Raw genomic sequence first — 15,160 nt, 5'->3', positions numbered from 1 at the left:
TGTAATAAATACTATTGACATACGCGCAAACCTTAGAGCAGCCAGTGGGAGCTCGGTAAACTGGAGGTAATGGCACGTTCTGTCCTGGGCGTGACAGCTTTTGTTTTGAGAGACATGAATGGTTCCCCAGAATTTCCAGACCTCCTCCAAGCACACACACTCAGCCGCCAACGTGTGTGATCTCCGCGTACCCCCTCCCATGCCCTCTGCCTCGGGGACGGAAAGAAGCCCAGCAGCAACCAGGTATCCTGGTCATGATGAGCAGGGGGCACGGGCCAGCATCTTGGGCCCCTTTGCAATCTCCAATTCAGGTGGCTGTATTCCTGCAAACGATCTCTGAAGATGTGTACATGCTTTAAAATCCTTGGGGCTGCTGAGCCATTGAAAGAGCTTTAGGCTAGGAGCCAGGACACCAGGCTGGCCATGAACTAGCTACATGATCTAAGGAAAGCCACCTGGCCTGTCTGAGGCCAGTTTCTCTCCCTCCGTCTCTCCCTTCCCTCCTGAGAGGTATTTTCCATGGACCAGCAGCCATAGCTGGAAACTTGTTGGAAACATGGGATCTCAGGCTCCACCCCAGACCTTCTAAATCAGATCTCGCATTTTAAGAAGGTCCCCAGCTGATTCATAAGCACCTTAAAGTCTGAAAAGCGCTGGCTTAGGTGACCTGAATAGCACATGAACTTACGGCACCAGCTCTGCAGTCAGACTGCCTGGGTTCAAACCCAGACTTCACAGCTCACTAGCTGTGTAACTCTGGCAAGGACTTCACCTCCTCTGTAAAAGGGGATCCTAATAGTACCTACATGGTAGAGCTGTTATGAGGATTAAATGAGATAACATATACAAAGAGCTCTGCACAAAGAAGGCCTCATTAAATAACTTTTTTCATTTATAAAATGTCTCGGTTGCTAGGCACACCATAGAGAAAAAAAGCAGATGTTTATTTGTCGTCTCTTTACTGACTACTTATCTCTGTGTCAAGCACTGTGGGGATACAGAAGTCAGTGATACAAAGTCCAGACTCTTGTAGAAAGAGACAAGAGACAAGTGCATGAGCAGAGGTAAAAAGAAGACTTCAGACTGTGATAAATGTTAGGGGGAAAATAGAGCAGGGTAATGTGAGGTGATCAGGCCAAGGCTCTGGTTAGAGGGGAGGCTGAGTGGAGCTCAGGGAGGGTCTCACGGAGGAAATATTTGCACTGAAACCGGTAAGGTAAGAGCCAGCCTTGCAAAGACCAGGAAGAGAGCGCTCCAGGCGAGGGACAGATGTGCAGAAGCCCTGGGATGCGAGCATTTTCAGAGGCAGAGGCCTGGGCAGGTCAGACTGTATGTGGGTCTATTCTAGTGCCAGGGAAAGCACTGGGGGCACAGCCAGGGAGCTGGGGGAGCAGGGAGACCTGGTGGGGGCACAGGTGAAGCATCAGCTCACAATGCCTGCACGGGGAGGATGGCGAGGGATCGTTGGGGTCTGAAGCCTTCCGCTAAGGAGTACAGCTGAGTCCTCCTGCTGCAGAGTGGGAAGGACCTAGAAATTCTCCCCTCCGATCTCTCCTGGTGCACGGTGACAACTGAGACCCAGAGAGGGAGTTGCCCAAGGTCCTTCTCCACACTGCCTGAGGTAGGTCCCCAAATTGGCCTGTAAACTATGACTGCGTGTTATTTCCAGAGTGAGGCTGAATAACTGTTTCACAACTACTCCCCACCCCCCGCCGTGTCCTCCCTGCCCCCTCTATGCCCCCAGCTGCGCGTCTCCAGGCTCCTGACCCCTCACCCACCCCCTGACGCAATATCTTCATCTCACATGACACGTACTCTTGCTCCACTGTTTGCTGAAGATCTTACACCTTAATGACTCTCCTTTTCCAAATCCCGCATTTCACTTCCTGTCTGTACCAAACATTCTGGCCTTTAACTACATTCCGTCTGACATCGTTCACCATTTCCTTTTTCCTCTGTCAGCCTGGTCCCCTGATAGGACTTGGATGAGCAAGTATCCAGCACACCACACAGGAGTTGCTTCACAATGGAAATCTGTATCTTCTGATAAAATCCACCCACAGCCAAGCCCTTGGAGCTCCCAGGGAAAACAACATGCACAGACGAAACTGTTACAAAAACCAACCTAGGTCAGAGGCATCTCTCCCTATTATGAGAAAAGCGATGGTTTGATTTCTCGGTGTCAGGGTGGGATTAAAATCACAGCAGAGGGCTTCCCTGGTGACGCAGTGGTTGAGAGTCCGCCTGCCGATGCAGGGGACGCGGGTTCGTGCCCCGGTCCGGCAAGATCCCACATGCCGCGGAGCGGCTGGTCCCGTAAGCCATGGCCGCTGAGCCTGCGCGTCTGGAGCCTGTGCTCCGCAACGGGAGAGGCCACAACAGTGAGAGGCCCGCGTACCGCAAAAAAAAAAAAAAAAAAAAAAAAAAAAAAAAAAAAAAAATCACAGCAGAAATAGGCTTTGTCTGAAACGGCTCTAACTGAGCAGATGAACACATCCATCTCCAGGCCTGCCTGTCGTCCCCTCCCTTGAGCTGCCCTTCTTTCAGAGTCCCTACTGAGCATGTGACTTGGAACAGAGAGAAAGCGGACCAATGTGGGTTATGCTTCATTCAGTATGAGGCTGCTCCGCCACCCCAGCCTTACAAATGTCTTTTCCTACCTTGCCTGGTACCTGTGGTTTTCACATGTGACAGTCAGGTTTGAGAGCAAAGAAACTAACAGAAGATGACACACCACCACCATCACTCGAAGGACGAACACCTGCTTTGACCCAGGTTTACTCTAAGATGAGCCAAGGCCTGGAGGAGCCTGTGAAGCGTGTGAGGAGCTGGCCAACCACCTCCTCGCTGGAGCACAGGTTCAGTGATAACTTCTATTTACGTCCCAGTGAAGTGCTCGCCGTGGGGAAGGAAGGGCCAGGTAACCGCTGCCGGCTTGCTTGCAAAGCTAGGTTAGGATCCTGTGACGAGGAGCCAGGCGTCGCACAGGAAATCCTGTAGGTGTGGAGCGCTGCTTGAATAGCCTACTATTCCTTCCATAACTAACTTGGAGAGTCTGCTCTTCGGCGAGCACGGCTCAATTAGGTGCTTTGCCCTCTGTGCTCTCATTTCCCGTGTCTCCAGGCCCCAGGGGCATAGGCTGCTGCTGGCCCCAGGCAGACCCTGGGTAATTTGCTGTCGGCCACTGCCCGCTCCAGCCTCGCCCCAGTAAAAGGAAAGGAGAATCCAGGAAACTTCAGAACCTTTATAACGTCATCATTCCAAGGACAGACAGAAAAGCTTAACCACGCATCACTCATGCCCACACAGCACCAAGACACCCTCCAGCCTTCTCACCCCCATGTGCTCAACCCTGGGACCTTTAACTCTTTTCCTCTCAGCCTATAAGCCTAAGTCTTGAGTGTCAATGGACATCACCTGAGGTTACAGCAGGTGATGGTCCCAGGTCAGGGAACTCAGGTGCACATCTTCCATTTCCCCAACTCCTGCCAAAGGTGCCTGAGGTCCTGCTCTGGAGCTTCTCAGATGTTTCTTATGTTCTGCAGGGAGCTTGCAGATCCTGGTTCAGTGGGTCTGGGTGGGACCCGAGATGCTACATTTCTAGCAAGCTCCCTGAGCTACCCCTGCCACTCATCTGAGGATCACACTTTGAGTGGTCTACTGCTTGGGCGACCAACCAGATGGTTTTCTCAGGACTGTCCTTGTTTTATCATTGCAAGTCCTGTGTTCCACGTCCTGAGAAACCTCCCAGTCCTGGGCAGATCAGAACGGTTGATCACTCGAGACAAATCTCAAGCCTTCCCAGAGTTGAAGGCAGCCATATCTGGCGACAAAGCTTATGCATTGCCCCCTCCATGAGCTGGTAATGAGACACTGCAGGATGAGAGCCAGTGAGGCGTCCTGCTGTGGGGTGTTGCTGCCATGCATAGGGAGGCTCATGGTCCAGTGGAGGAAGGGGATGAGCAATGGTTTGGGAGCCAGAAGACCTGACTTCTCCTTTTGATTCTGCTACTAATTAGCTGTATAACACCAGGAAAATGTCTTAACCTCTCTGATCCTTTTCGATAAAATGGAGGCTGACAATACGTGTCTCACAAAGCTGTCGTGAAGATTAAATGCACTAACATACACATAAGCACTGAGCTGGGAAATAATATTTTTTGAATCCCACCAACACTTCCTGTAATCATTGACTTGTGTTTCCTCTGTTTGCCCTACCTCGGATACCCTAGTGGAGTAGGTGATGTGCAGGGTGAATCCACCAAGACAAAGGAGAAAGAGGGAGGAAGAGGACCTTTGACTCCACGTGCCGGGCAACACAGGAAAGACGAGGTGTACAGAGTTCACACTTGCCTGTGCTGCATGTATGTGTGTGTGTGTGTGTCTCACTCTGTCCCCCTCTCTCTGTTTCTCTCTCTCTCTGTCTCTATCTCTTTGTGTGTCTTTGTCTCTGTGTGTGCATGTCTGTTTCTCTGTCTTTGTCTCTTTCTGTCTCTTTCTCTGTTTTTTCTGTCTCTCTCTGTCTTGCTCTCTTATCTCTCTCTCTCTCTCTGCTTCTCTGTCTCTCTCTCATTAAGTACCAGATCCGAGAGCAGCCACACTGGGTCCAGAGAGAGAGAGGGGAAGAACAAGGGGAAGGTCAGGCTCAGGTGCCAGGCATGTGAGGATGGTCACCTGGATTCCTCAGGGCTTGGGAAGCTACAGGACTCCGGGAACAGGGAGGGAGAGGCAGTGGAGCAGAGATGGTGGCTACGGAGAGGTGGCCCCATTTCCGGCTCACCTCCTTTGAGGATGGAGAGGCCGCAAGGCGGGAGCCTGAACTTTGCTATTGGCTGGAGGGATGGGGGATGGACCTCCAGCCAAGGAAAGCAGATGGAGACCAGGCCTCAGCTAGAAACCCAGACTCTACCCGCCTGGGCCAGGAATCCATTCTAAGTGGGAATTCTAGGTCTGCGGAAATCTGGGACACCCAGTTTAGCCCACACTCTTTGTTGTTCAGGTCAGTGGAAAAAATCAGACATTTTTCTTCCCACCTTGAGGTTTGCCTTTCCTCCCAAATTGAAACAGGAAATACAATTCAACATGTCTCGAATGTGGGTATTGGGCTCACTGGATCTAATCTTGGTCAGGACAAAAGTAGAGGATGCAGAGCCTTGCAGCTCCATCTTGGGCCAAATCCTCAAGGACCACATGGTGGCCTCCCATCCATGTGTCCCCATAGGTACGTCATCCATCTGTCTCTCCACTCCTGTCTTCCCCAGATCATTACTGAAGCAGAAAGCAAACTCAGCTCCAGTCTGTACAGCTGTACAGCCTACGACAGAACACCTGACCTCTTCAGCCTGACTTTTCTGACCCAAAATAGGGATGACAATAATACTGGCCTTGCAGTGGACTTCCCTGGTGGCGCAGTGGTTAAGACTCCACGTTCCCAATGCAGGGGGCCCGGGTTCGATCCCTGGTCAGGTAACTAGATCCCATATGCATGCCACAACTAAGAGTTTGCATGCCACAACTGGGGAGCCAGCGAGCCACAACTAAAGAGCCGCAACTAAGACCAGTGCAACCAAATAAATAAAATAAATATTAAAAAAAAATAATACCGGCCTCACAGATTGTTGTGAGGATACCAGAAATTTCTGGTATGAAAGTCCCTAGGATGATGCCTGCTACATAACAGGTGCTCAATAAAACATTACCTGACAGCGAAGGCAGAAATTAACCAGCCTGTGTTTGCCCAGGCTGGACAGCCCAAGCGGGCACAGGCCTTGGGGAGCGTGTGATGGAGAGGGCAGAGTGGGGAACATAAGTCTGGCCCCCTGTGATTCAGCTTCAGCAACCTGCAGACAGTATGCAGGGCAGCATAAGGAAGGGCGCCTCTTGCCTGGAGCTGAATAACACAAAAAGTTACTCTCCTAGAGCAGTTACAGACAACTGGGGCACAGACAGGGTTTATGCACCTCTTGGGATCCTGGAGCAGGGTGACATTCCCCGAAGGACATATGGGAACTCATCTGCAGGATGGAGGGGCAGTGGTGACCGGAGCCCCGAAGGCTGGCCCTGCTGGCCTGGTATCTGCTGGCTTCAAGCAGACCCTCCAAATACCTCTGGGCTGAGCCTCTCCCAGCAAGGACAGTCACGGGAATCAGGACAGCCATTTATTAGCTTATTATGTACCAAGCAGGATGCTAAAATTCTTTGTATGCATTGCCTCATTTAATTCTCACAACAAACCTGTGAATTGTTAATAGATGTGAGTACTGGTGAGAAAACTAAGGTCAGGAAGGTGAAGTGCCCAAGGTCACACGGTTATAAAGTGGCCCAGCCAGGAGCCCGGGGCTGAGCTCTTACAGAAGTGGCTACGCGGCACATCCACATGGCCTCCTATGTGCCTTCCCCCACTCTTCCCTTGAAGAGTGATTGGAAATAAGTGGAACTGTCACTGGAAGTAATGAGAAGTGACAGAGGCTGGGTTGGAAGGCTCATTGCTCCAAGTCAAAATGATCTCCACAAACCCAAGCCTAAATTTAAACAGTGAAGTCGCAAAGCACTTTCCCTCTCCAGGAGTTGACACCCTCTCACCCCCAACCCTCCCAACAAGAGAAGAAGTAAGGTTATGTCAGGGGCTGAGTCTGTTCAATACACCAGATTTCTTCTGGAGCAAAAAATTCCTTTTCGGCTTGATCCTATTCACTTTCCACATGGACAAATATTACGAAAACCTCAGGTGACCAGACCACCATTCTTAATTAAGAGATCCAAATTCACTAATGTATTTCTTCCTCTTTTTCTTTTCTTTTCTTTTTTTAAACATCCCATGAGGGACGAGGAACCAGAGGCAGCTATGTAACTGGCAAGTTGTGAGGGAGAACGAACCATAACTTTCAACAGGCAAGGATGTCGGGAGGTCCGATCCTTCCAGAAAGCACCTGGCTGAACGCCAGGACACACAGCACTGCATCCGTCCCTTCTGATGATGACGGGGGGGATCCATCAAGCCACCAGCTGTTTATTTAGCACCGGCCCCACTAATGTGCAAGTGCTGTGGATGACAGGGGAACATCAGCCACCGTCCTGAAGACGCACGTGGGAAGACACAGCCCATCTCTGTAAGACGGCACAGAATTGAGTTGCTACCCCCCCAGGACTCCTAAAAGCCCTGGTACTTGCCTTGATGACAGCGCTCTCATATATCTGCAATTCCCTGTTTATGACTATGTCGCCCCACTGGGCTGAGTTCTTAGATGGTGGAAACTGTGTTCCATATCAGTGGCACCTGAGAGCCTAGCCCAGGGCCTGAACTACAGAAGGAGCCCCCCTCCTCTAGTTGTTTTGTGAGTGAGGGTGCATGAATGATGTCGAAAATGTTATGGGACACACATGAGAGTCCCTGGAAGCTCCTGAAAGCTGCTGCCACTCTCCGTGAAACAGAAAGAGCTCAGAGAAGCTGCTCTGTAAATGCCAGCAGGGCCGAGCTTTCAGCTTTTGCGTCCTCGCTCTCTGTTTCTGTGTCTTCCTCTCTTCCTCCCTCTCCTCTTTCTTCTCCCCCGTCGCCTTTCGTGACCTCAACTCTCCAGATCCCCTTGCTGCCTCGCTTCAGAAAAACCTCCCATATTCCACACCGACCTCGGAAGACAGCTGCCCATGTTCCCTTCTCAGTGTGGGCACAAAGGCAGCGGCTTTCTCCCCTGTGTCCCGTGGAAACAAAGTAGCCTTCAGTCTTATCACCAGCAGACTCTGGCCGAGGCTCCACACACAGTGATCCAACCACTGTCACTTAACAAAATAAAGGTTGTCGGACTTCAGCATTCTTCCCCATTCTGGTCTATGTGTTGCCAAAGGAAATAAACTTATTTTCCCAGACTCTAGACAGTTAGGAAGCTCAGATAACCAGATTTTTTTTTTTTTTTTTGGTACCGAATGCATTCTTCTTTGGGAAGAAGTCAAAACTGCTGAAAGAGGAATTTAACTACAAAAGGCAACATATAGGGTGAGTTGTAGCCAATACACTCGCCACCCATAGCCTCAGGACAAATAAGGAGTTCACGCAACCAACCCCAAAGCAAGGCGAGGTCTCCACGACTACGAGAGTCTTCCGATTCGTTAGAAGGAACTAGTAACCCATGTACGACATCCATAGTAATTCTGGGTTATAAACAATAGACATTAACCCAAACGAACCATTTCTTAACAATTTGAATGGAGTGGGGGGGAGGGGGTGATAAATGTTCTAACCGAACTTTCCACTGTGGGATTTATCGTTTGGAATCCTGTAAATGAAGCCTTGCTTCAGCCTGATCCTCTCTTCTTGGTAACACAGAAGCCTTGATTTCAGAATAACTATGTGCCTCCTGATAATTGGAAAGCAAATAGTTTTTGGAATCCAAAATGTTGGGTCGGTGTCCTGGCTCAGCTATGTACTGAGAGGGTCATCTTGAGAAACTCACTTTATTTCTCTAGGCCTCAGTTTATTTACCTGTAAAGTGGCATAATGATGACATTTACTCTCAAAGAGTGATTTGAGAACGAGATAAGGTGTGTTAATATATTTTGTAAACTGTGAAACTTTGTACAAACGTTAGCAATAAATTCTACTGCCGTCATAATCCTACCCACATCGTTCTCTCTCAGGTACTACGAGTGAGCTCATAATACACAATTCATATTTCAAAACCCAACCACAAGTTCAAATCCACGCAGGGAAATCATTAAGCTACATACTTAGTGGGTGCACTTTACTGTATGTAAATTATGCCTTAATTTTAAAAACTGAAGGAAATGCTAATGCCTGCAAACAGTTTCATGCAACAGACCCTCTACTCAGAAGTCTACCCTGGGTGCCCATGCTTGGGGTTGTTCTGTAGGTAACTCTGCTCAGGATGAGGTCCTTTTGGTGAGTATTTCAGGTACTAAACTTCTAGGGCAGAGGTCTCTGGCCATCTACCCTGACCTTGAATGATGCTGCCTGGCTAACAGTGCCCCAGTGCAGACCCAGGATGGAGTCACTACTGCTCTCTTCACATTAGGCAGCCAGCCGTTCTGGATTCATAATCATATGCTACCTATTGCCATGAGGGCTCCGTGCCTGAAAAAAATCAGATAAGCGTGGTAACACCCATGTGTTCCGATCACAGCCACATCAGGACCAGCCGGAAAATTCTCAAAATTATAAAAAAAACAGAGAATGTTAATGGTATAAGGAAACATAGAGATCACCTGAGTCTAGCAATCTCGTTTCACAGAGAAAGAAACTGAGGTTCAGAATAGTAATGACTTGCCGAGAATAACCCAGCAAAATTGTGAAGAAGCTAGAGCTGTTGATTTCCCTTTCTATTCCTGTAGGCACACCTGCATCTTTAGGACTTTGCGTATAATCCCTTTTTCCTGAATATACCAGACATTATACAAGGCACTGCAGAAGTTTCCAGGATTTCTAGTTATGATGGCTAAACTGAAATGTTACGACATCGGCCCTATTTTTCAGACAATTTCTCAACATAAAACCGATGGCAATTATTCAGCACTGACTACATTTAACTGAAGCATCTGAAGAGCTTAACTACATGAGCTGAAAAGGAGGGAGAGAGATTTTCCACTTCGAGGTGTGACAGGACAGACTATGGAGTTAGGGGGTCTTGTCTTGGCCCTTCTACTAAGCTACCTGTTTAACTTTAGCCAAATCTCTCTGAACTTTGGTTCTTTCTTCATCATAAAAGAAGGGGTAGGTTTAGATCAAGGATTTACTTGGGTTCCAAGGAACGGTATCAGGAGGTCAATGAACCCCTAGAAGTTATAGGAAAATCTGATGTATATGTGTCTTTTTCTAAGAAGTGGATTCAGGGTTTTCACTGGATTCTCAGAGGGGTCTGGGATTCAAAATTTTAAGAACCACTGATTTAGATAGTGTCTTAGCCTTTCCCCATGTCTGCTAATCTTTGATTCTACCTTTTAAAAATGTCTGTCTAGTTCATCATCATTAGGTACATTTATGAAATATACTCATGTGTACTTTGCCCAGCTGAGCAAAAGATAAAAATTGAATGAGACAAGATATGAGCCTACCGGGAATGTATCTATATTATAACCATCACCGTTAATGTGGGAAGACGAGGGAAGGACATGGAATCCTGCTGAGACCCGTCATTAAACCACAGGCCAGTGGACCAAGCATTCAAGCACTCCTCAAACTCATTTTTTTGGAAACAAAGCTCCTTCCCCATCCTGGCAAAAGTTTCCATGAATTCTATTGTTAATGTCTGGTACTAACGTACTTGATATATTAAGTTTGTATAACAAATGTATTATCTGGTCCTTGTCCATGTAATGTTCTATGTATAATTATTTTGAAAACAGTACTCATTGTGTTTGCATTAATGGACAAGGCAGCACAAAAGCAAACAGTTAAAACTGGGCTCCTCGCAATTGCGTTGTTCCACAGTCAAAGAGTAATAACACTCCAGATCTTTCACCTCTCTTGACCTTAAATGTTTCAAATATCCAATTATTTTAACAGATACTTCACAAGCTTTCAGTTTCTGCTAGGTACTAAAAGTGGTACCCAGATGAATGAGGCATGGACCTTACACTCTAACTGGAGTGTTAGGTAAGTATTCAGATCGCTGTAATACAAAGTAGCATAATAGAACGGCTACTGGGATTCAAAGGAAGGAAAAACGTATATTCTGCTGGTGAGATCATGGACAGGTGTATGGAGGAAGTGGTATTTGAGGTGAGACTTGGAGAGTGAACATGATTTTGATCTGGAGGGTCAACGATCTGTAAGGGCCAACGATCTGTAAGAGGGCATTTTTGGTGGAGGGATTATCATAAACAAAAGCATAGAGCCAGAAAGAAGCATGGGGCATGGTTTGAGTACAGGAAGTAATCCAGGTTTCTTGGAGAGTTGTTGGGCGGTGAGTTGTGAATGATATTGTGTAAAATCCTTAATATGAGAATGAAGTGTATATACTTGACATTATAGGCAATGGAGACTACTAAAAGTTTATGGAAGAGCAGAGTAAGATCATGGAATCAGAGAGAATGCGAATTCAAAATCCCTCCACCCCCATTCTGCAGTCAAGGAACCCAGAGAGCTTGCCAGATTCCTAATCCAAATTCTTTGCCTTATACCAGCTGTTTCACGAGGTTACTAGGGTAGCAGTATGTAGGAAGGGAAGAGAGAGCTTGGGCAGGAGACCATGTGGCAGCTATTACAGAAGTCCAGAAAGAAGTTCAGGTAGGATAATGAGACCTGAGCAACAGGGGAAGGGGAGAGGTGGTGGTCAGAGGAGCTGCTGGGGGAACCCATGAAGTCCCCCTTGTTTCTCCTCCGTGGGGCTCAGAGCATTCCTTTTCATTCACATCAGAAAGGCAGGACATTTGATTTCACTCACTGGTGGGTCCAGAACTCTTAGCCCTCCTGATTCCCCTTCAATACTGTGCTTTCTCTAGAAAAAAGAGGCCAGAAGTCACGCTAGCAGTGGCCAGAAGCCACGCGGGATCTGTTCCTTTCAGGGAGCAGGAGATGATTTTAGGATTCAGGCAACACTGAGGGCTTTCTTTCTGGCTTTCCTAAAGAGTGCCCGTCCAGGCATCCCAGGGCTCAAAACCACTTTGCAAATAAGGCTAATCCAGCCCACAAGAGTGGTTCCCCAGGGGCTGCTGACCCATGCAGGGATTTCAGTTCCTTCAGTGTTGCTCCCCTCAAATGCTGGTCTCTGGCTCTCCAACCTCATCTCAGGTTTTCTGCCCTGTCCCTTGTCCTGACCCTTCAACCCATCTCCTCTGTGACTTCTTACTTGAACAGTTTATTCAATTCAGAGCTGGGGTGTCATATGTCATGACAAGGGCACTGATGTGGCAAAAGCTTAATGGTAGGTGAACATCCTGTTATTAGGCGAATAGTAGATGAACATCCAGTTATGAAGAATTTCTAAGTCAGTGGTCCACTTTTTCTCTTCTACATGGCATTTGGTTTGTAACAATTTTATAAAGACAGAACCCTCCCAAAAAAGATATCATGAGAGACAACTTCTATGAGAAAGACATCAACCCAACAGATGATATTCTCACCAGAGGAATGATACACATAGTAGGCACTCAATAAAAAATGGCTAAGGAACCAATGACATCTTTTGATCCATGCCTTGGTCTGTTCCTCTTTCTCATGAACTAAGACGTTGACCATCATCAAAGCCAGCTGATTTCAACTGACCATGCGGGCCAAAGTCACTTTCCACCAGAAACTGTGCCCAAATGGGGCTGGTGTAGAGCAGGTGCTCAAACACTCTTAGCTTTTTTCCCTTTCCCAGGCTCCTCCCATGGGGCAGGATCTCGCTGATGTCTCCTGCTCCATGAATAGGACTGAACTGGATCTCAATGCAGAGAACATCTTTAAGAGTCCTTCTGTGGTGCCGGAAGCCTATAACATGGTGGTTTAGCAAGCAAACAACGTGCATTCAAATCCTATCTCTGCCAACGAGGAGCCTACGGCTTTGAGCGAGTTACCTGACCTCTTTACATCTTGTTTTCTTCACCTGTAAAATCGGGGTAATAATAGCGGGTGGCCAATAGGGTTGGCGTGAAGAATAAATGAGTCAACAAGATAACCCACATAACATGCTCAGCATAGTAAGTACTCAGTGAGTTCCAGCTGCTTTTAATAAGGCTGCTCTGCCGTTCGAGCCTACTGACATCGGGTGGTTGGTGGCTTAGGGGTAAGGCCAGCAGAAGTACCATCCAGATACGCCATGTGCTCAGGAGCGGCGCTGCCATACTTGGCTGGTATTTACAAGAGCCTAGAAAATCGTGGCTCCTCACCTGCCCTACCTGAGCAATAGTTTAGGTTAATCCACCTCTTTTATTCCTCTAACCTGGGTGAAGAGTTATTGTTGGCCTGAGGCTGGCCTAGGCAGGCATGCATACGGCCTAGTTGGTTTGTAAGGTTTCAAAAAGAGAGACAGAGAGCTCTAGACATCTAATTCAGAGGGAGTTTTTAGTGCCTCTTCACTTTTGTTTGGGGACTTTTCCATCCATTAGGTCCCTGACAAACTCCTGGTGTTTAAGGCTGTCAGAGCCAGAAGGGACTTAGGAACCATCTCCTTTGCTTGTTTGGGAGCGAAGGGAGCTGAAGGCCTGGTAGTGGGTAAGTGGTCCAAGGTCACCCAGCGAGTCAGTTCGAAACTGGGACCAGTTCTCACCTGGCCTGGTCTCCAGGGCAGCGCTCACTTTACCACGCCTGCTGGCTCTTTGGTTTTCTGAACTCAGGCTCACATTTGGTCCTGGCTCTAGGTGTAGCCCTCGTTTCCCTGGTTCCTATCATGACTTTCCTTCAGCTCCCCAGTCAGCCTTCCCTGACCTGGTGCATCTCCCTCCTGTCAGCTCTTGCCCACACATCCTTGATGGGCACTGTCCTGCCCTGTCCTGTAAACTTGCCTGCTTCCAGCCCGGGTGAGTCTATGCCTTAGGGCCTCTGAGGCCTCAGAAGTCCCCAGAAGGGACACGCGGGGCAGCACTTCTCTTGGCCCCAGAGCCTGTTTCCCTCTATTCTCTCCTCCGCTCCATTTTTCTCTGTCTTGATCAGTCTCTCTCAGGCTTGCTGTTCTGCCTCACATCCCTCCTCCTCTTTCCTCTCTCCCTCCCAGCCCTTTCCCTTCCCCTCTTCGTCCCTCCCAGTCTGTCCGCACCTTCCTGGTCCTCCTGGGGCTCTGCCCTTTCCCCTCTCCTGCTTTCCTCTCCCCCTCTGTTCTCCCACTCCCTTTCGCTTACCCTCCAACACATCTGTTTCTAATCTGCGCCCTCCAGGCGCCTGTTTGAAACGAAAAAGCTCCCCCCACCCTCAGGAACCTGGCACAAAAATTCCTGAATAATACCTTCCCTCTCCCAATTCTCCAGTTTCCCCAGATACTCCTGAAACTAAACACCACCCCCAAAAGCACCCGCCACACCATGCGGTTCTCGGCCAAACTTAACCAGGAAACACCCCAACGCCCAAGGCTGCTCCAGGGCCCAGATGTGCGAGACGTTTTCGATGGCCGACTGGGCGGCCCTCCGCTGCCAGATGTGTTCCTCCCTGGCCGGGAGGCAGGGACACTGGCGTCCGGCTCACTCCGGGGGCCGCGGGGACAACCGTTCGGAGCCCGTATCGCGGCCCGGGTGCGGGACAGTGTGTGCCCGGGGCCACCCGCCCTCCCCAGGCACTCACCTAGCCCGAGCAGGACGAGGAGGATCATCCCGATGCCCCGGCGCGGGCTCCTCCCCGCTCAGTCGCTGCTTGGCTCCGGGGCGGGCGGGCTCAGCCGACGGACCTCGGGCGAGCTGGGCGCGGCGCCTCGGGGTGCGCGCGGGGCGGCTGCAGCCATGTGCCGGCGCGGGAGCGGCCCCACGCCTCGCGCCCCTCTCCGGGATCCCCGCAATGGGCGCAGAAGGGCTTCCAGCGCTCGCCCTGCCAGCTGGCACTCGGACGGGAGCGGGGACCCGGGTCAGCGAGGAAAAGGCGAGGCAGAAAGACCCTACCGCTTCGTGGAACACTTTTCCCTGTTTGGAAAGAAAAAGGAGTGAAGAAAGAGAGGGGGGGGGAATAGAGTGAGCTGGAACCACATGGTTGCCTCCCACCGGCAGCCCCTCCCTCCCTCCCTTGCTCGCTCGCTCGCTCGCTGCTCCCTCCCTCCCAGCGCTCGGGGCGCGCAGGGCGCCGGCCGGGCAGCCGCGGGGGTCGGGCCCGCGGGGCTCCGCCGGCGGCGGGAGGGAGGAGAGGGGATGCGGCCGCTCGGAGGCCGGTGGTCGCGCCCGGCGCTCGGTGTGGGGTCGACCCTGTAGGAGAGAGCCGGGGACACTTGGCCACGAGCGAGGATGAGGCCTTGTCAGCCTCCTCGGTCTCCGTCCTCACTGCGTCCTTCTCTCCACTTCTCTCTCGCATCCTTTTCTCGCTCACACACACTCTGCTTCCGCACAAATCTGCGCTTTCTCCTCTTCCATCTCCTCTCTCCATTTCTCTCGCGTTTGCATTCTCCTTGCCTCTCCTCTCTCACCTCCTCCCTCCTCTCCTTTCCTTCCTCATTCCTCTTTTCTCCTCTCCTCCTCCCTCTCTGCCACGTTTAGTCGGGGTGAAACTCCAGACCCACCGTGCAGACAGCCCAGCCTGAAAGTGACAGTGGACTGT

At 50.0% G+C, this 15,160-nt stretch overlaps 1 protein-coding gene across 1 annotated transcript in view; it reads right to left on the bottom strand.

Moving 5' to 3' along the window:
• The window catches only part of CLMP (CXADR like membrane protein), an 87,362-nt gene extending 72,816 nt beyond the window's left edge, over positions 1-14,546 (bottom strand). Inside the window, exon 1 of the mRNA XM_060017762.1 lies at positions 14,204-14,546. Coding sequence (XP_059873745.1) covers positions 14,204-14,231 — 28 coding nt within the window. The 5' untranslated portion in view covers positions 14,232-14,546. The remainder of the gene's footprint in view (positions 1-14,203) is intronic.
• Positions 14,547-15,160: the final 614 nt, after the last annotated feature.

The sequence above is a fragment of the Delphinus delphis genome, chromosome 8 (assembly GCF_949987515.2).
Source record: "Delphinus delphis chromosome 8, mDelDel1.2, whole genome shotgun sequence".
In the NCBI taxonomy this organism is placed as follows: domain Eukaryota; kingdom Metazoa; phylum Chordata; class Mammalia; order Artiodactyla; family Delphinidae; genus Delphinus; species Delphinus delphis.
Note: the sequence above shows the minus strand (reverse complement) of the source record. Positions and strands in the feature narration are given on the sequence as shown.